This window comes from Corvus moneduloides, chromosome 16, assembly GCF_009650955.1.
Source record: "Corvus moneduloides isolate bCorMon1 chromosome 16, bCorMon1.pri, whole genome shotgun sequence".
In the NCBI taxonomy this organism is placed as follows: domain Eukaryota; kingdom Metazoa; phylum Chordata; class Aves; order Passeriformes; family Corvidae; genus Corvus; species Corvus moneduloides.
This window is the reverse complement of record NC_045491.1, coordinates 1,118,639-1,142,524: the sequence shown is the minus strand read 5'-3', so window position 1 is coordinate 1,142,524 and position 23,886 is coordinate 1,118,639. Positions and strand designations below refer to the sequence as shown.

The 23,886-nt window shown below is 41.9% G+C and overlaps 1 protein-coding gene and 1 long non-coding RNA gene across 3 annotated transcripts in view; both read left to right on the top strand.

Moving 5' to 3' along the window:
- Positions 1-2,223: 2,223 nt before the first annotated feature.
- LOC116452227 lies at positions 2,224-6,984 on the top strand. The gene is made up of 2 exons (XR_004243440.1): positions 2,224-3,273; positions 6,537-6,984. It is a non-coding gene; the product is annotated as an uncharacterized LOC116452227 (long non-coding RNA).
- Positions 6,985-8,092: 1,108 nt separating this feature from the next.
- The window catches only part of SMG1 (SMG1 nonsense mediated mRNA decay associated PI3K related kinase), a 60,596-nt gene continuing 44,802 nt past the window's right edge, over positions 8,093-23,886 (top strand). The window contains exons 1-4 of one of the 2 annotated variants that reach the window (XM_032125494.1): positions 8,093-8,391; positions 17,152-17,315; positions 20,253-20,408; positions 22,967-23,103. In XM_032125494.1, coding sequence (XP_031981385.1) covers positions 8,303-8,391; positions 17,152-17,315; positions 20,253-20,408; positions 22,967-23,103 — 546 coding nt within the window. In that variant the 5' untranslated portion in view covers positions 8,093-8,302. The remainder of the gene's footprint in view (positions 8,392-17,151; positions 17,316-20,252; positions 20,409-22,966; positions 23,104-23,886) is intronic. The other variant, XM_032125495.1, reaches the window with a different exon arrangement.

The following is a 23,886-nucleotide window of genomic DNA, read 5'->3' as shown; positions in this document are numbered from 1 at the left end:
GATTATGTTGATCCAGGTAGTATCCATAGAAATGCATGTATGTACACACCACACATGGGATTGCATTCCATAGGGGTAGCTATGCCCAAACAGTTCCATGTGCAGCTCTGGTTCATGTGGCTACATTTCTCAGAGTCACTTTTTTGTCCCATCATGGGTTTTCTTCTGGGTGTTTAAAGGCTTGGCTTGTTCTTCAGCTGTGTGTTGGTGCAAGCTTACGGCCAGGATTTATGGATTTTGCGAACATGTCATTAAGGGGTTGGTGAACTGGGTCTGCATGCTTGGAGCTAAATTCCATTTATCTGGAGAGTAGGTGTTTAACTAATGGCACATCAGACATGGAATAAATGCAGGGCAGCTTCTAGTGTCAGTGTTTTACAAAAACATCTGAATGAATGAGCTGAGAGAACAAAACATCGACTGTTTTTATATTCAGTGAACAGAAATAACAAGAAAAAGCACCATGATGAAGCACTATCTTTGTGCATTAGTGACTATTGCAAGGTTAATTTTATTCATTCTGAATGATCGCCATATCTCTAAGACTGTAGAACAGTAAGTTCAAGGAACTGAAAGAACCAAATAATTGCAAACCATATGTTGAAAACAACCTAATTAATATCTCAAATAAGAATTTAAAGGAATTTATGTGAAAGAAAACAGCAAGTTTATGTAACATTTCTAGCTGAAGGAAAGGCTGATCATGTTTGTTAACAGGGCTGTAATGCTCTGTGTGCGCTGGCTGCACAAGCTGTGGGTAAGGAGGGCGGTGGTGCTACAGGGAACTGGGAAAAAGTGTAGCATAAATGTGGTCTAGGAAAACAATGAGAAAGAGAAGGAGAGAGATGTGCTCTGTTTAAAGCCTGATTGTGCTTCAGATGATGAAGCTCTCTTCTATAGCAGAATTATTAGACAACATTATGCTATGTTACGCTTCAGGATGCCAACCTGATCAAGGTCTGACTATTCTAAACATAAGGAAAAATGTAATTTCTGCCTAGAAAGCTTTAAGGTATACAGCAGTTTATACAATAACATGTTTTTGTGTGAGAAATCACAAGTACTGGGGACTATGGAGTATGACAAAAAATTGAAAGAACATGTCAATAGGGCTTGATGAGATCTGCTGTCTTTCTTTTGTTTATTTCTCAGTAAAGCTTTGGAGTTTTCTCTGTAAACATGCAAAAATTGAATTAAGAGAACTTTATGAGGGCTGAAAGAAGCAAAACTTGAAGATTGGAGAAAAAGTCAGAAATGAGGTTGACTGGGAGTAATGTGGGCTCTTCATGCACAAAGCCATATGCTATTTTTTCACCCTGGCCTGGAGATGACTCAAAGCTGCTTTTGAAGGAAGCTGTGGTTTGTAAGGCTGTCGTTAGAGAAGCTGTAAATTGTAGTGCTTTATACAGGGCACTACGGGAAGATGATTTGGCGGTTACAATGCATGTGTGTTATTTGGGAAATCAGATTCTCTTTTACATGATGCTAGACAGATCTCCCACACCAAGCTTTTCATAGGCTCAAATGAATACTGAGTCCTTGGACTCAATGTATCTGGCAGTAAAAGGCAATCTATCCCCCTTTGATTCAGACTGAATTGTGTCATTATTCAGACATGGACACGGCCTTTCTCACAAAAATAACATGCAATAACAACTATGCAGGTGAGATTTCAACCAAGTAGTGCCTGGGGCCTCGATCCCCCCTGTGGAGACTTTGAAGCCTCCTGGGTTTGCTCTAGATAGTGCCAGTGACCGCTGTCACAGGGATGCCCATCCTCTGCAGCGCCCTGGTTGCAGAAGAACCAGAGAAACTGCTGTTTCTCCCTGTGTTTACTCCAGCTTTATCCACATGCCACAAGTCTATTCAACTCGATTTATTTTCTGCTGATGAGTGTTTTCCCCTCCTGTTAGCACATTATCACACGAACATCCAGAGATGTGAAAGATTTTGTGTTTTTAGCTGGTCTCTTATGAAAGCAGAGATGACATGGTCCCTTGGTCAGCAGATGAGTCATGAGTCCTCTAGGAATTACTTTTGGCCCCATTGCCAGCTTTGTGGTTGGACACCCCAACTTGTGAGTTTCCACAAAAATGACCTTCAGAAGGGCTGTGAGAAAACCTGAGTGGCACTTGAGAAATGTGTGCAGAACCGACAGATAATCTGGTTGTACATCACACTTAATATTAGTCCCATGGAACACTGTCTGGGGCAGAGCACTAAACTCTCAGAGATATGGACCTGCTGCTTAAATCATTCTTTCTGGACTCATGGCTCCTCTCTTTCGTGCTCTGATACTATGTTTTTTCTCATAAAGGGTGGTTATTGAGCTATCTCACGAAGTATGACTCAAGTGACATCTCTACTGATCTCATCAAAGTCTTTTCCAGAGGCTTCAAGGAAAGATGGAGAGATAAGGACTTGGTAATGTTGAGATCTGGAACACATTAAAAAACAGGTAGGAAAATAAGCCTAGAAAAAGCAATTAAAATTAGAGAAGATTAAAGGATAAATACCTTGGGGGAGTTTACTGTATGTTTCACTTGTATTTGTACCGTACCTCTTAGACCAATTTTTCTTTTCATTTTCATAGCACTCCACTATCAGCATAAGCACCAAACTGAGCTAAATTAACACGTTGGATTCATTACACCATTCAAACAAATTTCCCTGGGCTTATTATGCCTTAAAGGCTTGATACTTTCCTGGAAGCCTCTTTCAAATTACCCTTTCATCAAACATGACATAAACTTGGGTCTGCAGAGCATGAAAATTTATGTGTGAGAGCAGTTATTTTAACAGGTGGAAATTCTCAGATTCACCAGAAAGATGAAGCATCAAATACATCATTAATTTTTTAAAAGGGCTTCAGAGTATAATAGTCTTGTACTGTCGGCATCCACGGTGAGAGATAACTGCTTCTTGCTGCAACTCTGCCTTTCTCTGCAGTGCAGTACAGCGCACGCCAGCTCTGCTCCAGCTCTGTGCAGCATTTCATAATGTGCAATTGCTCCTGAGTCCCGATTCAGCTTTTCCCTCTTGCAGGATGCAGTGCTTCTCAGGCTTCTGCCCAGGCTCTCAGGAATAATGCAAGCAGCACAAATCTCCTCACAGCTGCCTGAACAGCCAGCTCTTGCAGCAACATGAACTGATGTGCAGCCACGCTGCCCGGCTTGCAGGTGACAGAACATCTCGGGCAGAACGTGGGGCACGGCGCTGTCTCACTGGGCAGAGGAGAGGGAGCTGCTGCTCATGGAGCACCTTTCAGTCAGCGTGAGTAAAAGCACACTTGATTCTCAGCCAGCGCTGTCTACACATCAGACATTCAGCTGTTCCATGAAGTTTGATTTTTGGAGACGATTTTTTGTAACTGAGTTGTTACCATGCTGTCAATTTAACTATGTAACACACTGCAGGCAGACTATGACTTTCCTCTAAGGAGTTCTGTGTGGATTCCAAGACTCAGAAAAGGATTGCTGCAGTTCCCACTCTCCTGAAACCAGTGTGGAAACTACTGCTTTGGGCTATCTCACCATTTTTACCTTGGCTGAAATTTAACAGATATAATATGACTGCTTGTATTGACAAAAAAAAAAAAAAAAAATACTCTCCTACTATTTTGCCTTGGACTTTCAGGGCCTAAATATTTAAAGGCCTGAAACTTTGGTTTGGGTTATGTATTTGTCAGGTTGAAGTTACTGCAACAACTACTTGTTTAGAAACCTGTCACTTAAATGGAAGTGCTTGGTTTGTACGTTATGTATGACTGTTGCTGGTAATATGTAAATGATGTCTAGGACATTTAAGGAAGCATGCTCTTAATAAACAGAAAAACATACTGTTAATAAACAGAATGTGAAGAAACAGCTTGTACACACAAACAAGGACTAATGTAGCCCACGATGCAATAAATCTATGACAGGATGATGTCTGTGACAGGAACTCAGATATTTACTCAAATACTGTACATAATGCTACTTACCTAGGAGATGTAAAATGCCTGAAAAGATGTAATAGTCATAAGGAAATTCAGGAGAGCAAAGATGCAAGTTCTAAGAAATTTAATGTCTTTTATTTGTTGCACTGTTGTAGAGGAATGCTGTTCAGGAAAAGATATCCTCTAAAAGACCTTGAGGAAATGGAGCAGATGGTGGCATGTGCTATCCCACTTAAATTCAAAGTGGCTATATAAATACCCAGAAAAAATAAATAATGTTTTCCTTAGTCTTTTATGCAAAGAAAAGAAGGTAAAAGATGATTTCTGGTAACATTCAAATTGGAATTCCAAAACCTTTTTACGCTAAAATCATTTTCAACACAAAACTGGTGGTGAACTAATGGTTCAATATGCAGTTATTAGGATTATTTGTACGTTGGATTTCTGTATTAATACTCCTCATAGGATAAGGAAAAATTCCAGTTTGGGATGAGACAAGGTAGGCATCAACAGGGGCTGCAGCATTTGATAGACAGTATCAGAGAGATGATGGACAGGTACGGTACAGTAGGATAGACTGCTGGGCAGTCTGGCCTCCCCAGGTCCTTGTAGCTGCCCACGTTTTTGATGAAGAGCACGGTGGGAGTCCCGGGGATCTCCTGCGCGCCGGCGGCTGTGCCTGCGCCGCCAGTACAGCGTGTTCCGGACACCCCGCGCTCCCAACGCCCGCACAGATGGGCCACACGTCACATGTGCTTTGAGGCTGCTATGCCCAGAAATTAGTCTGTGGGGCCATTCGACTGAAAATTTGGTTGGTTATTGATAGAAACTGGATTCTGCCATCAAAACAGTAGAATTGGCAGGTACAAGGAGTAACTCTTCTAAGAATCCTTTATGATTTTTAAGAGGCATCCGTGTGAAATAGACTACAGGATCTTGGTGACTGGTACTTCTCTGCTCTAGTTAAATAATGTTTTGCTCCTTGGCTTCTGTCCTATTTCCACAAGAGGAAATAGCATCTCTTTCCCTCTCATGGTTGGTGATTGTTTTTCTCTCAATCTGTAGCTTTGTTATGGATCAGAGGGAGCCAAGGGCCAGGAGTGACTTGCAGTCCTCAGCACATGCTGGTTTCCCCAGACATACTGCTTAGTAAGGAAATAAACTAGCGAGGGGAAAAAGACGCAATATGGTGCTTACCACCCTATTTCAGCACATTAAATATATACAATCTGCACTCCATTCCACTAAAAATAACAGTCAGATTAATGCAGCTCTCTTTGATATATTAAATTGAGAAATCATTAGCATGAATTACAAAGCAGGAAAAGTATGGTTCATAGTGTCTGTCACTCCAGAGTTGTGTATTAGGATGGATGTGGGAAGTTTGATGGAGTGGACTGAGCATACACCCAGGAGTGAGACAGGGCACGTATCTCCACAAGTGTCATTGACTCTTTCTGAAATTTAAGGCAGATCTTTTAAGTACATATATTTCTATTTTGAGAGGGTCCAGATTTAAACGCTTTATTTTTTAGCAAGACTTAAGAATGTACAGCTCCAACTGATGTCTGTGCTGGCTACCCAGTACCCAAGTTCCAAACTTGAGGACTGAAATTTAGAAGGCAGTTTTGAAAATCCTGGCCTCAGCTTCCCTGGGCTTCTTAATGGCTAGTGTGATATCTGAATAGCCTTATCCATCTTTGGCTGATTGAAATCTGCTACTGAGAAAATGCTATAGGAATAATTAATACTCTATCTCACAAATCTTGATGAGCTTTAACTCATATCTGTAATACCATTCAAATTTCACAATGTAATCATCCTTGTAGAAACAAATCTAGAATATCTTTTATTTTGGCAGCTATATAAGATTTTACAGTTTTAAGGCTGTGCACAACAACAGTTTAGAAAGCTGAGCATCACTGATCCACTTTACAAATGGAGACAACTGCACTCTGAAGAGGGATCTGCAGTAGACCACACAGACTGCAGCAAATTCACCACTAGAATACAGGATTTCTGATACAAAATTTACTCCACTGAATCAGTGGTTCTTAAACTCTTGGTGTATGCAGGCAGCTGTTGGTCATAGTATCCAGGTTGCTTTCTTGCCTCCCCTTGCTAAATTAATCTGAAGTGTAGTTGAAAATACATTGCTACTATTGCCTTGTGCTTGGAGTGATTCATGCTGTTACCACTGGCATGCTACTCAGTAATGAAACAAAGAGAATCACCTGCTGCATCTGCCCCACCACTGGGGCACAGGATCTGCTTGGCTTAATTGGGAAGGGTCAGCAAATTCGCAGCAGGTATTGTTGCTATACTTACAGAAAATAATTTTGTGGCATATTGTATAATTCTGGATGTCCATCTCAATTATAAAGGATGGAAAAAAAAAATCTGTCATGGCTCATGGAATTGATTGGTTTTGCAAAACTAATTCACTTAAGATACACAAATGTACGTCAGTTGAAACTCAAGACTGATGGGCACGGGGTCATTCCATGAAAGTGGCATTTTATTGCGATGAAGCCTTGTGATATAATTTTTTCTTTTCTTTTTGTCCTGAAATTGATTTTAAAATCTCCATGTCTTGCAGGCATTGCTTACTGACTGCAAGCCAATAGGACTGTATCAGCAGGATGAGGGCTGCCCAGCGGAGTCCAAGGGAGGCGGCAGTATGCCATCTGTCTGAGTGAAGTCTCCAACAGAACCGTGGCATATTAGGAGGATTTCTAATATGGAAATAGGCACAGGAGAATTTCAGAAGACTCCTCAGGTCTTGCAGTGGTCTCAAGAGTCGCACATCGCAGTTAAAAAAAGATTTTGACCTCCTCACTTCTCTTTGCTGAATATCTGACCAAAGTGTTACGGTTTTTCATAACTAAGGAATATTCTGCTGTCAGGAATTGGACTTATCAAATCAGATAATGTAAGTTTTGAGGTCTTGCAGGAGAAACAAAAATATGCCAGAGACAATGTACACACCTGTTTTGGGGAAATGTCCTTAGAATATCTACCAAATGGAGGAGACTTTTTTTCTCTCAGATTTGTCTGCCTTCCTGGTAACAGCCAGGCTTTACCCACACTGGGCACCAAATGCCCTTCCAGCAGCTGCAGAGACAGCTTTACATGGAAACGTATCCAGGCTTAGACACTATTTTGTTTTTGAAATGCATTTTAGAAGCTTCCTGTGAGGAAGACAGAGAAGCCTTAGGGGTTCAGTTAGTGTTTAATGTGAGCCTGGTCAGCTTTCTGCTGATGGCTGCTGAACATCAGACCCCCCGTCGCTCATACACGGGCGACGTGTCCTAGTGGGGAGAAGCGTGGGGATGGGGTCTGACCCATTCGGAGGGACACAGCTCCCTGCAAGCTCCAGCGAGGCGTGGGGCAGCACAGACCCATGCAGAGGGACCTGGCAGCAGGGCAGAGCTCCCCCCTCCAGCCCCGCTCAGGTCCTGTCAGCCCCGGCTCCTCGCGGGGCTCAAGGGCCTCAGGCTCCCCTCAGGCCGCGGGGTCTGGGATCCTCTGCTCCCCTCACCGCTGGGGACTGGGAGCCGCCGCCTCCCGCCACGTCCCGGGCACGCCGGGGCTCCTCAGGGTGCCCTCGGGGCCCGAGACACCCTTATCCTCAGGATGGGACGACACAGTCTTAAGCTCTGCCCAGGGAATGTTTAGGTTGGGTGTTAGGAAGACGTTCACAGGAAGGATTAGGCATTGAAATGGGCAGCTCAGGGAGGCGGTGGAGTCACCGTCCTCGGAGATGTTTAAGGACAGACTGGACGTGGCACTCGGTGCCATGGTACAGTTGACGTGGTGATGTTCGGACAGAGGTTGGACTCGATGATCTCAGAGGTCTTTTCCAACCTCAGTGATTCCGTGATCCCTTCACGCTGGTGGCGTTGGGATGTCCCGGCTGCCCTCCCTCGCAGCTGAGAGGCTGTCACCGACGCACCGCAGGGCCTGAAACCCCTCTCACCGCCCAGGGCAGTGCCGCCGCCAGCCACCCGCTCCCGGGGCAGGCGCGGGAGCAGAGCAGCGGGGACCCCCGGGCCGGGATCCCGTCCGGCGGCCCCGAGGGCGGAGCTGCCGCCCCCGCGCCCCGTGCCCGCCCTCCCGGCGTGCCCCGCGGAGGGGCGGGCGGCTCATGTCCGCCATCCCGGCGTGCTGCGCGCCCGGGGAGCAGCCGGAGCAGCCGCGGCGGCCGCGTCCCCTCCCTGCGCTGTGAGACAGCAGCACCGCCTGCGGAGCGCGAGTGAGGAGCCGCCGCCCGCGCCTCTTCCCCCGCGTCCTCCTGCTCCTCCGCCGCTCCTCCGCCCTGTCCCGCGCCGCTGCCCGGCCGGCCATGCCGTCTCGGGCAAGGTAATGAGCCGCAGAGCCCCGGGGTCTCGGCTGAGCGGCACCGGCAGCAGGCAGCACTACCACCCGCGGGGCTGGAATGACTGGCAACCCAGGTGGGCAGGGCTGGGGCCGGGGGCGCGGGGTCGGGGCTGCGAGAGCGGGGCTGGGCGGCTCGGCCGGGCCCCACCGCCGGGCCTGGGGGAGCGGGGCGGCGGCGGAGCCACTTCCTGGCGGCCGGGCCTAGCGCGGGAGGGCGGGTGGGCCCAGCGGCGGGACGGGGCCGCGGCTGCCGGCGGCGGGAGGCGGGACGGGGACGGGTCTGCCAGCGCTCGGCGGGGTGGGAGCGCGCCGTCCTCCCCCGGAGCCCCCGCTCCGTGGCCTGTAGCGTGTGCGGCCGGTGGCCGGTGTGTGGCTGCGGGCAGCGCGTCCCTCCCTGGCGGCCGTGGGGTGGGCCGGGGGCTGCGGTGGCGGGGGAGCGGGGGTGGGCTCGGGTCCCGTATTTTCAGCCTGTTTTTGGGCTGGAACGCAGCCAGGAAAGCACTGAGGCTGCAGGAGTACTCGTAGTCTTTTGACTACTTTTTTTTTGAGGGTTGGCAACGTACTACATGGGTTTATTTTGTTTTGTTTTTTTAATCTGGGGAGAACAGTTGATCTGTATAAGCTCTCGCCCCAGCCTACTTAAAATGTGTTGTAAGGCTTTAGGTGTGTTTACACCTGGCACTTTTAAGTAAAATTCAAAGCCTGTTTGCTTCTTTAGTTAGATATAGAGTGTATTTCAGGGCTTAATTATTTCTAATGTATGTCGTGCCAATGTATTTGCTCTACTGCTCAGCCTTGCTGTTTTAAGAGTCAAAATTGTAATGTAGAAATACTGAGTAAATTTGGTATTTCTTATTTTTTTTAAACATGTGGATTTGAGGGGTTTTTTTAAGTGTTTTTGAAAGTTTAACACAACATGGGATTCTACTTACAGAGTTTCCAGTAGAGAACAGAGTGGCATGTGACAGATGATGGTTCTAGTCTCATGCAGTTTGGACTAGAAAAATTGGGTGGATGTGAAGGTAGACCCTAAGAAACACAAATGTCTTTTCAGCATTTACTGTGAAAGAAGTTTTCCTTTTGCTTGAACAGCTAGCAACACAGCCTCTAGGGCCAGTGCTAGAGGCTGTTCAATTCTTAATGGTGTGTGGGGCATGGTTTTTTAAGTTCTAATTTCTTCTGCAGTTGAAATACTTGGTCAATTTACTATCTTTTCCTCAAGAGCTTATGAACTTCATTGGTGACATTTTCTTAGAGCATCTAGATTTCTTTGGGAGAGCATTAAGAAGACTGGTCTCTTACTCCTTACTGACTACTTTGCTTCAGATTTTTGGGCTGCAGTCTGTAATTCTGGGCCCCAACTCTTGACCTTTTCACCTGGAAGAAATTGGATTTGTCTTTGCAGTGAATGATTTCTATAAATGCATTCTGGTTGGATATATGAATTTCTCCTGAGTTCTGTACAGTATAAATATATCTTATGAGGGTTAGGAAGCTGATTTTATCCCATGTAGTATTGCCTGCAATAGTCTCTGTAGTGTTAGGGGTGACAGTAAGAGTGTAGCTGCAGAAATGCTTTCCCTGGTGATGAGGCTGGTTTAAGAAGTTACCTCCACATGTGTTCCCTGTGCTGTAGTCTGGTGCCTCCTTAGCTCTCAAGTGCAGCTGCTGTAATCTGGGCTGCTAAAATAATTATCTATAAAGCCCCAGCAGAACCAAAGCTCTGAGAGCATCAGAGAAAGTGTGGCAGCCTAACGGAGCCTCAGCATGCACAGGGACTTGTTCTGTTTCCATCACACTGTGTGATCAAGAGCTTCGGCTAAAAGAGAGCCAGCACCTCTACACCTATTCTGTCACTTTTCAGAATTTAACTTTATCCTTTCCTTTAAATATTACTTTTTTTAATGATATGGGGGGAGGGGGAGGGGGGATACCAGGAATCAAAGTGTTCACACAGTCCCAAACATAGCACATTTTCATCTATGTGCAATACTCAATTTTTTTACATCTCAAAAAGACTGGTGATGCGAAACCTGAGTCTACACAACAAATTTAAGGACAGTGCAGAGATTAAATCAGTCTTCGTTGATTTGGTGTTAACTAATTTTTAAAAGTGATTCACATGCATGGTTGAAAGATCTGTTATGTAAAACTGACAGTCTGTGTTTCTTTCATAATTTGAAATATGATCTTGGACAAACCCCACAACACAAACATACCCACATATTCTTTCCTTCCCTTTTCTGCTGACTGTTTGTTTCGTTTACTTCAGGTGGTGTTGCTGGTAAATGCTGTCTTGCAGGGCGGGGAAGAGGTGAAGGACGTGACCAAAGTAGTGAAAGCTGTAGTAATTGTAGTTGTTTCAAGTTCCTAAAGGCAAAAAAAGGAACTGCTCATACATGGGTGTATCATCAGATGGATTGTGTTTTTAAACGCACATTTTTGTGTGTGTAAAAAATGACTAGATTCATTTGCATTAGTAGGTCCAGATTCCTCTCAGTTTTTAGTAATGCTAATCAGCACTGGGGCCTGTTGTAAAAACAGTGTGAAACTGAAAGTTGGAGCACAGATTGTTTTTTTAGGGAAAAGTAGTTTTTAATTGAAATTAGAAATTTTTTGTGTGTGTGAATGCAGTCATACATCAGGTGCACGTGGACTGGTTTTCCAACAATGTATGTACAGATAGAGCTGTCTGTGTGTTACAGAGGAAGAAGTTGTCCTGATATATAGGGGCGTATTAGTTTGTGCTCTGCTGTGTACCAGACTCAATAGCAACACAAAAACTTTGTAGATAGATGTTGGATGTGTGTGACAGAGAGCAGTGAAGGGTTTTTTGAGAAGGCTTGATAAGATCTTGTTCCCCCTCCTAACCTTTGCATCTGTCTAGACACTTGCTTCTTTCTTTTCTTTTCTTGTTGTTTAACAGATCTCACTGCATTTTCCCTGTTACAGCTTTTGGGGCAAAAAATAAAATCATTTCAGTGTGCAGGCCTTGTGTGTGAGCAGAGTTAATTTGTTAGAGTCCTAAGGGCTGATTGTGTACTGAAACAAGCAGTACTGCCCTTTGGGAGGAAATGCAGGAGTGTGAGTGCAGGGTAGCAGGTTAGCAAGTGCAGGATGCACCATGACATTCTTAGGTGAAAGCGTGAAAAGGAAGATAAGATTTTAATTAACAGGACGTCTCTGTCTCTCCTCTCGTAAATGTAGGTTAGCAGGGGAGGATGTGAAAAAGTGTAAAACAAGATCTTTCACATCTGAGCAAATTTCCAGAAGTGTCCTATTAGGTTTTAGAACTGAAATCATGAAAATGGTGTGTGTGCTTCTACAATGTAAATCAGTGTTACGAGTTCCTAATTTCTGTTAGCATGGTGCTTGCCAAACCAAGTTACTGCCTGGTCCTCGTGGGTCTAGACTTGATGAGAAAAGACAGTAAAATATGGTCTCCTTCCAGGTAGCTTGCGACCTAAGCAGGAGAACATCCTGGCTGGAAGTTTGTAACCGAGGACAAGTACCCTGTCTTTAATTACAGACAGGTTCGGAGATATTGGCAGGGAGAAAAGAAACCCATAGACCAAATGGCCCAGGAAAGTGCTGTTCAGAACAGTGTTTTCACGTGGCTGTGAAGGGCAGAGGCATGTCTTTTACAAAAAGCAAGCACTCACTGTGGAAATTGTCTGATCATAATTCTGGTGGAGTCCACGCAGTGAGTGACAAACAGGTGATAGTAGTGGGTGCTGTGTAGGAGGAAAGTTGAGCCAGAGACTCTGTTTCTTCTGTGCTTGCATGTACAACAAGGTACCTGTAAAACGTTTGTTAGAAATAGGCTGAAACCTTAGTTTGCACAGGTGAGGGATCAGAAAGTTGGGAACACAGGTGTTTGAGGATGTTGCTGTGATTATCTAAGAATGGGTGTAGAGTCATGTAGGATGAAAGGGGGTAAGACTCTGTCTCTTCAGGGATAGTTGAGAGAGAGGAGAGAGCAAAGACTGAGATAGGGAGGGAGGGAGAGAGAAAAGTAGTGATGTTGAAGGCAGCTTAAAGAATGAGATGCAGGATCAGTTTAGGTGCCATTGTGAAAACATCAATGGAAACCTTGAGAAGAGATTCAATGGAGATTCAGCATGTGGGGGATGCTGAACAGGAATGGGTTCAGTTCTGGACTTGCAGCCATAATTCCTTTCACATCTGTGTTAAATATGCTGATACAGTTGGGAAGGTGTGAGATCAAAGAGGTTTTCTGGTTTTTGGTAAAATGGAGGAGCTGAAATTTGTAATGTAAAAACCTTTGTTTTTAATGTGAAGACAGGAGAATGAGATGTGAGAAAGATGAAAGAAGATGAAAGTGTGTCAGTGGGAAGGAGAAGAAACTTGGAGTGCAGATAGTTTTCCATGCAAGAACAGCCATACTAAATCAGACCAAGGATTTAACTAGCATAATATCCTGTACCCCAAAATGTCTACTGGAATATACCTATGGAAAAGGAAGAGGATGTGTATATGTGGTACCTTTCCCTGACATTCCCTTCTGATGCCCATTGTGTAACAGAATGAAGTTGGTGAGCTACTGTCTAAGAAGGGAGTGATGCAGAATCAAGAGGTGATTTGAAATGCGACTGCGATGGCAGGTTGATGTCCAGCAGTGGAAATTGCAGAATTGCAGTAGGAAAATGGTTAATTAGTTATTTCATGAGTAGAAAATATGGCCAGTTGTATTCTCTCTACACAGGAGTAGAAGCAGAAGTAGGCTTTGGGGTGGGCTCAGCCAGGCTCTGGCTTGGCAGGGTGGACCAAAGCGATGAAAAGTCCATGGCAAAAGGAGGCTCTGCATGCCAGTGGCAGAGCAGTCAGAAACTTGGTGGGGAGCTGTTGAGTGGATACAGTGACTCTTCTAAGTTTTAAATATTTTACTGATAAAGAATTTAAGTAATGAAGAATTTATCTGCATTACAGCAAATAAACTTGTCAAATAGAGCAAATAAGCAAGTAAAATCAACTGACTTGAACAATAATAGAGTTCACACAGTAGAGTTGTCTCAGACTAAATCTTTCACGTAGGTCCCCTACTTGGAAATAAAACTAAATAGAACAATTAAGTCATTTTTGTCTCCAAATAATGTCCGTACGTCAGGGTTGTTCTGAAAAAGCTACACATAACAGTGTATACCAGATTGTAGCAAGTTTCTTGGATAAAAATTCTTAAGGTTTCCGTATAACTGTAGGAACAATATATTTTTGATTGATCTGTTTTCCTTTTTTTCCTTGGTAAAGATTTTCTTTTTTAAACTAGTTGCTCTCAGCCATATTCTCTTCAGTGAGACAAATTGGCAAGTCAAATCATACTGCTACTTTTGATGGAACGAGATAATAGACTTATTTTTGAAAAGTCTTAAGTTTCCTTTTCTATGCCAATGGAAAAAAAATAAGCAGCCTTTTTGCAGAGGGAGGGCACACTAGTGGCCATTTCTGCTTATTTAGGTGGGTGAACTATTTTCTTTTTCTGATGGACAAAAGGCAGGTTTAAAATCACCCTGCAGAAAACTGAATGCAGTCTCTTCTGTTTAAATGATATTGCTAAAATAGTGTCTGCAGCCAGCTGGTGGTGACGGGTGATCTTCCACCAGAACCAGACACAGATGAAAACACTCACGTGAGCTCTTGAAGTACTTTGCTTAGTCTCCATCAGTGAACTTTTCAGGTGGAAGTAAAACAGTATAGTCTCTCATGAAGTGCCAGATAAGCTTTGGAAGCTACAGTATAAGGTAATCGCAGTCATGTTCATCCTTGCGATTTTCCATTTCAACTTTGTTTAATATAACATTTGTATTTTTATTTTTGCTTATCTGTTGCTAACAGTGTACACTGAGACTCTATTAATATATGATGTTTGTTAGGTCTGTGGCAATGTCAGTGTATGTAACTTAGATTTGTTGTTACATAGGATAATGCTGAGGTCTGTTGTGTAACTTGCATCTGCTTGGTGCAGTGCAATTTAAGTGGAAATACCCATATGTGAGCAGGAACAGTGCCCTCCTCAAATGCAGGCGTGAGCTGAGGTAGCCAGCAGTACTGTTCTGCCCATTGCCTGGTGGAATGGCTGGAGTGAGGTGGGAAAAGCAGCTACTTTGGCAAGTATCTGAACACGGAGTGCCTGCCTTTGAGACCTGAGGGGCTGTCTTTCAAAATCATAACCACATTCCCGACATGAAAAACGGTATCTTTCAGAACTGGATTTGGAAATTCAGTGTCTCTGCCTGTGCATGCAGTGTGCACAGCAGTGCCCTGTGTCACCCTGGTGTCTGGGTTCCTGGGTCAGGGAGCACAGGGGCAGGTGACAGGTACTGGGGTCACAGCCCCAGGAGGAGCTTGAGGAGCCCATGCCACAAGTTCCCAGAGCCGTGTTGCAGGAGCCTACAGTACAGGTCTGGAGTTCCCTTCTCACCTGAGAAGTGCTGTGTGTCACTGGGCAGCTGGAAATGCACAGGTCCATCAGGTCCTGGGCTCTTCCTCTGCTGTGAATCTCCTTGCAAGCTCCTTCCCATTTGAAATGCTCTTTCCAAGCAATAAGGATCATAGCAGTCAGTTGGGTCACAGAATATCAGCATCTTTCTGGGATGTTTTTTTTCTCTGCCTCATAAAGATAGCCAGGAGTTTCTATCCTATCTAAGCTACACATTTATTATAGCGGGAATAATGTTTTCAGTGGACATCGTTGTCTCCTAAATTGATATACAGGAGAACAATTACGTATTTTTTACTAAAATTGGACTCACGTTTTATTTGGTGATAAAGTGTAGCCCTTCAGTTGATTGGGATGTGCAGAGCAGTGTTAAAAATTATACATTTAATCAGCTTTTCTTCAGACGTAGGAATTTCAGCCTTAATGGTTGACAATTGGAAATGATTCAGTTTACAGTGCATTGCTGTAAAAAAAGCAATGCCCTTTGGGAAGGTAAACGTAAGAAGCCATCAGTACTTAAATTTGCCAACTGAAAATTTGTCAGCCTGTTTCATTGAAAGGCCAAAGTAACTGCTCAAAGTGAACTGGGAGGTTTTAGGGCAGAGAGAAGATCTGGGGTCTCTGTATCTGTCTGGAAATTTGCACATGGTTTGGGCACATTTAAATTTCATACTGTGTGAAGGTACAGTGCAGAACTTCTTGTTCAGCATAGCTTAGGTGAATGATGATGGCCCAATTGTATAAAGACTTTTACAATCCTAGTTAACTGTCATTAATAAAGACTTTTACTAAGGCTTTGCCTCTAGAGTAGCATAGCCTATTTTATAAATAGTCCAAGCAAGTGCCCAACAAAGCAGTAGATGGCACAGTGAGTACTGAATGAGGAAAAGTGTCTTACTGTGTATGTCTAAAAATGAACTTGCTTACAGTGCAAAAGGGAATAATACCTGCCAAGCAAATCTGATATCAACTTGCACTGTGAGAACAGGGCAAAAGTACAATTTTCTTCTTGTTCCAAATTGATAATATAATGTCTTTTAACATTCTCAGGAGAACAAAATGCATGTCTTTTAATTCCAGTTGGTTTTGCAAGTATCAGTGCTCATGGTATTCCTCTTCCAGTTGTACTGAGGCCAAGCTGTGTTGGACAGTAGCAAGCCTTTAGAACTGCTTAAGTAACAACTGCTTATCAAAAAGTTTACCTGTGTTTTTCCCTTTTGGCCTTGAGATGTATCTGACTTCCTTTTCCCTGAATTTGTCTACCATTTCTAATCGCAGTGTTCTCTTGAAAAGGAAGAATGAAAGACTTTTTCTCAAGAACATGTGGTGTTTATCCTTACACAAATTGTAGTTAATTTACAGGAATGATCTGTCCTGCTTTTTTGTTAAAGAATCAAATGAGCTACCCAAAGCTTTAAGTAAAAATAGTTGATCTTCAGAGTTTGCTTAGGGAAAGCTTGCTGTAAATAATGTGAATAGTCTAATTCCAAATACACTTGAGCAAAATTCTGCTGATTCTCCCTTTGGATATTTTTGGATATTTGGGTATTGCTTTGTTTTAATATCAACCCCCCATCATTGCTTGTAAGAATGCATTTAAAGTGATTGGTTGAGTTTACATTCTGAAGTCCTGTGTTTTAAAAAATTGTACCACTTAGTATGTCCAGGGAGAAGAGCTGGTTTCATACTTCTAATCTTTTTCCTTAAGATTTTATTCTGGGCTATATCAGTTTTCTGATATGAGAGTGGTTTAAACCTAATGCAGATTTTTTTTTTTTTAAACTTGTGTTTTATATGCAGACATTTATTCTAAAGGATCACAGCTCTTAATTTACCTTCAGTTTTTTCATGGTCAAACCTGTTTCCTTGCTTTGCAGTTTTTATTTTGTAAAAACGTAATATGTGATTTTTGTGCTGATGATCAGTTACATGCTTCCATCTAAGAAGAGGGTTTATGTTGCTCAGTAAGACCCGTGGCATATTATGTAAATGTGGATTAGTGATGACTTTCACAAATGGCAGGCACTGTATCATACAGTGTGGTGCATACCTAGACCTAGCTGTATTTTATTTGTTACCCTGGGAAGTAATTTTTTCCTGGTATAGACATCCAACTGAAAAGAGGCTTGAGAGCATCCTAAGAAAAGGTGCTGGCGCATTAGAATGCGTTTCCTTTGCATGTTGCTCTGGTAATTAGTCAGTTCCCATCCCAGTGTGAATTTAAGGTCACTTTTTAAGCAGCAGATTAGACATACAACTTTTTTGACACAGGGAAATACATTTGGGATTGTCATTTAAATATGTTGTATTTATAAGTGAATGTGAATCCCACTCCTGTTATACCCCTACATAAAAAAAAATATTTTTCTCTTTGTAGAACTGACAGTGCATCAGCTGACCAGGACAATTTAAAATACCCTTCATCCAGAGATCGGGGCAGTTCTGCCTCCTATGGATTACAACCCTCAAATTCAGCTGTGGTGTCTCGGCAAAGACACGATGATATCAGAGTCCACACTGACATACAGAATGAAGAAAAAGGTACACAGATTGCTGTTTCATGTATGAATTGTGAGGGGACATTGAGGGAAAGGCAGTAAACTGCAAATGGTGGAGAAATTTTTGTTTTGGTTTTTCTCTTCTTTCCCCCAAAACAAGGCAGAGAACTGTCTCATTGCCACAGTATCACTGTTTTGGGAGATTTGTCAGGGTGCAGAGAAATGTTGTGGTTGATGTGAATACTGAGAAAAATATGCAGTTGCATTAGGAGAAGAATGCAAGAGAAGACTTGATGGGTTAACAGAATAAGCACGCTTTTCTGAAGAGCAACATTCTGGATGTGTCTGGTCTTCAGGCTGCAGTTTCTTCCAGAATAGTCTCCAGTACTTCTGGTATTGGATGAAACAGGCTACTATGCTGATCTATTGCCTATTGTAGCTTTACTGCACCAAACTGGAATCTTTGTTTAGTAATCAGATCCATATTTTTATCATTAATGGCAGTTTCTACTTTCATGTACCTCAGTCTTACTTCATATAAATCATGTGATGTGTGTTTCATACATTTTTACTGGTTTTGTTTTTTTTTAATTTTTAGGATGGAAATACTACCTCTAGAAAATAGCTAAACATTCAGAATCATGTCTTTTTTGTATTTATGACAAATCTATATTCTGACTTCTTTCTTTCTTTAATTGCCAAATACAGATGTCAAATACAAGGATTTCTTACTTGCAGAGTCACTTTTTAGACTCTGTAAATCTTCAGGCAGGCCAGACTCAAACAAAAATCACACAGGAATAGTAGTGTGGGAGTTTTTGTTCAGGAACCTAAAAAGTATTTGAACTCCCCCTACTTCTCTGCCCTGTAACTGACTGTAAATAATTGCTGTATCTTGGGGGAAGTTACAGCTGCGTGCAAATTAATTTTTTTATAAGTAGAAGGTAGTGTTAGTAGGTGGCAGAAGCATGAAGCATGTTTATCTGTGTAGTCTGAGAACCTTAAGATTTGTTTAACTTCAGTAGAGAAACTGCTTAGGAAGTTGAGTGTATTTGTATGCCAGCATGGAATGTGTACTGTATAGTAGGTTGTTCTTAAAACTTGAAGCATGCTAGTATTTAATACACTGGCAGCCTAGTGAAATAGTAAGTTTTGGACAAATTCAGAAAGGTAGTTTGTGAAGTTGCTTCCATTTGAGAAGAAAAATGTACCTGGCTCTCCCTCCAGTAGTGTATCTTGCAGGGCATGTCTCTGCTAGCTCAGCACTTCGTGCTACTTTGTTCAGGTGTGACTTGAAAAGAGGTGATTAGTATATTCTGACTATAAAACCAAGTTCCAGGTATCTCTAGTTCATTTTTATTACTGGAGAAATTTGTAAGCGTACAGATGCAGAATAGTTTCTTTGTTTACTAAGATTTTTCAATTCATCTGTTGGAGTCTGCCAGCAGGGAATTTTCATTTGAGGTTTTCTGTCCTGGCTCCCATACACCCCCTACTCACCTCCCCCCAGTTTCTGATGCTGATAATAAAAATTACTTCCAAATTGATAATTTCTGGAAGTTTTTCAGGTTTGAAAACCTCCAAGGATGTGACTCTTATGTTCAGGCTCAAGTGCACTAATTGCTATTAGAAGTTGCTTCCTTTATAGGATAATGTTGGTTTGTTCTGACAAAGTAATGTCAAGGTGGCATGCCTGCTAGTTTGTTTAAAAACTGAGCTGTAAAAAATAATGTTGTAAATCTAAATGGACACAACCTATATTTACTGTAATTGTTGTTAACTAATTACAAGTGAGACTTTGCACAGAGTTTTCTGCAATGGTGGGGTAGCCCCATCTGTAGAGAAATGCACAGATGTATACCAATAGTTCACATCTGCTTTTGATCAAAAGTTTCACCTTAAAGAAGCGTTCTTCACATCTACTAAGGTCCAGGTTCACCTCAAGGTTTGAACTTAATTTTTTATCAATCCTTTAGTCTCAGTAGGCAGCCTCTTATGGGGAGCCACCTTTCCTTTTCCCCGGACTTTCTGTTATACATTGCAGCAGGTGGACTTGTGGAAGTATCTTTTCTGAAAGAAATCTTGCATATTTTTTGTTGTTCTGGGTTTAATTTTATTAGTTGATTCTTCCCTGTCTTGGTTAGGGAAGGCACTTCAGAAATCTGCCTTGGAAGTGAGCTCTAATACATTGAGTGAAGTATTGGGCAGGCTCAGGAGACAGTTTCACTTCTCTACAGTATTGAGGGGAACAACCTGCCTCTCAAAGTGGTGTGTCAGACTGGAAAAATTTCTAGTCTCAGAATTTGAGTATGCTTGTTCTTGTGCATCTAGGGGTAAGATCAATTTAATTACTCAAAATGATGGTTTTGTTTTCATTTTATATTGTTACCAAAGATGTGTCTCAAGTGGAAGAATGTAGGATTGAGTTTAATTAAGGATGATACCAGTATTAGTGCGTGGAAATATTGACCTTTGTATATTTAGGGAGGGCTGTTCAATCTGTGCATAACAGATATTTATTTTTTCAAAAATTTTCCCTTTTTCTTTTTTGCCATTTTACTCAGTCTGTGGTGGATTTATAGCAAAAACAGAATGGAGATTTCATGTGCATAAAGGAGCAAGTAAGTGAATGTATCTAGCCATGTGTACTAGCAGTTTGACCTTGTATTTTGCAAAGCCTTTCATGTCAAAGTAATAATAAGAAAACATTAAATGCAACAAAATTGACATTAAACTTCATGGCAGTAGTGTTTTCTTCATGTCCTTCAAAAGTAAGATGGATGAAATTCTAAATCTGTGACCTGGAAACTTACAGGGTATAACAAAACATTGATGCATGTGGAAGTGAAACAGGAAGCTAAAGGAGCTGGTAGAGTATAGGGCTGCTAATTTGCATATGAATGGAATAACTCACAGCTCACCACCCTGCTAAATGTATGGTCTGAGAGCCTGTTTTAATGTCACGTTGGTTTGTCCACAGGTGGCTACAGTGTCAATGGAGGATCTGGGGAAAATACTTATGGTCGGAAGTCGTTGGGGCAAGAGCTGAGAGTTAACAATGTGACCAATCCTGATTTTACCAGTGTTCCGCATGGGAATCGTGCTTTAGCCACAAAAGACATGAGGAAATCACAGGGTAAGGACACTGCTGATTTTCAGGAAGAGGGTATCTCTTTTGGCAACCTTTCTTGTGTTCAGAATATGAAAAGAAGTTCACTATGATTAGGCAATCTATATGGATTTTATTTTCTGTGATATGTGATTAGACGGTGTTGATGGAAACTGTCACCTTATTTTACTGTTCCTTGTGTTGAGGCTTCCTCCATAGTTTGGCAGATCTCTCAACTATCTATCTGGCTTAGGCTGTCAGTCTTTTCAATTTCCTTTAAATGGATTTTGAACCCTTACTTAGGTTAGCCAGATTCGACAAAGACATCTCTAAGAAGGAGAATTTGCTTTAGATTTGTTGCAAATTGATGCCTGAGTAAAAAGTTGTTCATTAACGAGCCCCAGTGTGGGAAGAGCAGCTCAGCCGTTACCTGTTCTCCCTGGGCTGCAGGTCAGGCAGTGTCACATCCTGCCAGCTGATTACTCAGCCACTGCTGTCCTCCTGAGCCTGCCACTACTCGTGCTCCCTCTTGCTCAGCTGAGAGATAGAGGCCAGGGAGGAACTGGAAGCATCCTAAGAATTTGGGTGAGGTCTTGGGAGATGAAGCAAGAACAAATTTGGAATTTCAAGAGGGTGCAGGAATGCTGGATTTGTGTTTTTGAGGAAGAAGGCTTCACTCTTCCCACTAGTTCAGGTTTGAGTCATAGTTTAAAAAAAACAAAAAAGAGTAATTCCAAGCATTTTTGAATGAAAATAGAAACTTCATGACTAAGCACTGTCACTTATTGCATCACTTAGGATAAGTAGTAGTTGAGCCACTGGTAAAAACTGCCTGCTTTATGGCAGGCACATTATAAACATGAGGACATGCTGTTTCTTCTCAAGGATTAATATTTCAAAGGAGACTTGAGAGTGTTCAGTGTGCTTTGCAGGTGGAAGAATTGAGGTGTAAGTGGTGACATGACTGTTTTGAAAATGTGGTTTTAGGAATGGATTAAACACAGACTTTATAACCCCATTCTGGTGTCTTGATATAAAAACTATGTAGTCCTTTTAGTGTCTTTTTATGTCTGTGTAGAGGAAATAGAAAACTCTTTAAATAAAAAAAACTTTCTGCCAGTACTAAATGACAGTAAATTCAGACTGTTCTCCTGGGTATGTGAGCATCTCTTTAATCCTTAAAAGGTTGGGATATATAATTTTGGATGACTGAAGTTACTGCCTATGACTTGTATGTTCTCTCTCCTTGAGATACCAGATTTCAAGGGTTTCTCCTTTTGAACTTGGCTGTCTTTGATTGTTGTAGGTTTCAGCAAGTCATTTTGGTTTTTCATATCTTCTTTAAAATACAGTGGGATTGTGTTGCAACAAGATTTTGGTTTTAAATTCTTTGATTTTGTTTGTTAGTATATTCATTAAACAACTTCAAAGATTGTCTTCTGTGAGTGCGTTAGCACGTGGCTGAGACCTTGCTGAATTTTCCCAAAGTGGATGTCACAGATATTTGTTAACTAGTGCTTTGGTTAGTGTAGCTTCAGTCGTGTTCTTGGTTAGTGTTTTTTGGTTCTGTTTTTTTTTTTAAGGTTGTGATTGTGACTTGACAACTAGCTGACACTCTTGGGGAGTAATGCCAGTGCAGATCAGCTATTAACTGAATAAAGACAAAGCTGCTTTAGTCACATCAGATGACTGATGTTGAGCAGAGCAAAAAGCTGTCTGTAGCTGTCTCGGATTTTCTCATTAAAGTCATGTTGACTAAGAAAACCTCATCATGTTCCATGAATCCTCTAATTTGAACCACCATGAAGCATCTAATGTTAAATTTATTGAAAGAAATTTTGTTTCCTTTTTCGAAATGAGGGAAATTAATTATTTGTATGAATGAATAGGTAACTGGTCCCTAAATCAGGTAAACTGCATTGTGACCTTCTCTGGTACGGAGTGCTGTTGGCCAAGTTTAATGAGGTGTTTTCTTAGGAAGATGTTGATTCTCCCCCATTGTGGTCTGCTTAAGTGAACAGCCAAGTCCATCTTCACGCTGGGGGCTTATGTTCCTCAATAAAGGAAGAGCAGATCTACTTTCTTTTTCAAAGCACAGCCCTACTACCTATCAGAGAGAAAATCTTGTTTCTTTGTAGTTGCTTGAACTTAAATCTGGCTCTTTGCTTCAGGAAGCAGCTTGTTTTTTCCACAAGGTTTTCTTGAAATATTATTTGTTGAATTATTTTTGTTTATTCAATCGGAAGTCTGATTTAACCTTACCTCACACCCTTTTTTTTTAGTTCCGTTTATGTGGAAGAGAACTAAGTCCAGGGTTTTGTGTAGAGGTAGAACAGTTCTGCTTAGTTCTGAATGAGTTCTACACAGGAACTGGGCTGTCCATGGGAAGAAATGAAATATTTTGGTAGCTAAATTAGATTTTTGCATATAACTTTCTTTTAATGAAAGTTTAAAACCAATCGGGATTTATCTTTATTTTTTTTCTCAAGTTACTATTATGACTTACTGATTTCACACGTACACACATTGGACAATACAGGTACTGTTGATCAATGCTGTAGGAAAAAAATAATTACATTTTTCAGAGCGACCGTTGTCTTATTCTGACGAGTCTCGACTGTCAAATCTTCTTCGGAGGATTACTCGGGAAGACGACAGAGACCGAAGACTGGCTACTGTAAAGCAACTGAAAGAATTCATTCAACAACCAGAAAACAAACTGGTCAGTAATTCTTTCTTTTCCATAGCATTGGGGTATTTCTTGTTTTATAAAACTGTCTTTTTCAAATCTGAGTGTTGGGATATGTCTGCAAGGATTATCTTGTGTTTGAGGAATTTCATTCCACAAGAAAGGAGAGTGTATTCCTGGGTTGTCTGTCTTGTTTCTGTACTTCAGGAAATATTTTATTATGGTGTATTGCCTTAGACCAAGCTACTGAATGCCTGAACTGTAGGAATTAACATGGCATGTGTGTGGCTTTCTTTGACTGGTCTTAGGAATAGCCTTTGGATCCCTCAGCAAGGAAGCAGAGGGAAAAGGAAGTAAAGTGGTGTTGTCTTGTTCAGGAACTGTTTCTGTATTTTAAATTAAAAATATGCAGGTATTTAGTCTTGTGAACAGCTCACCTTAGAGCTACTCAGCTTTCTAACTAAACATCTCTGTATGTGGATTTCCTTTCATGGGAAGGGAACTAAGTAAGACTTTGTTTTCATGACATCTTTAGGATTTTTGATGATTTGTTGAAGTCTCTAATGTCCTCAAGTGTTTTTTAAGGATTTGGGGATGGGAAGTATCCCACTGTGGGTATACGTTTTTAATATTACATATTTTGAAATAAAATATTGTAGAGCATTTTCTCTGACACATCTCCCCCACTGTTTTGGAGAGCTTAAGAGTTCTCCAAGTACTAAAAAGCAGGAAGTGATGGTTTAATATCCTGCCACTCATTTGCAAGCAGTGCTCTGATACTTTAGCTTTGGAATCGGTGTCAGTCCTTATTTATAA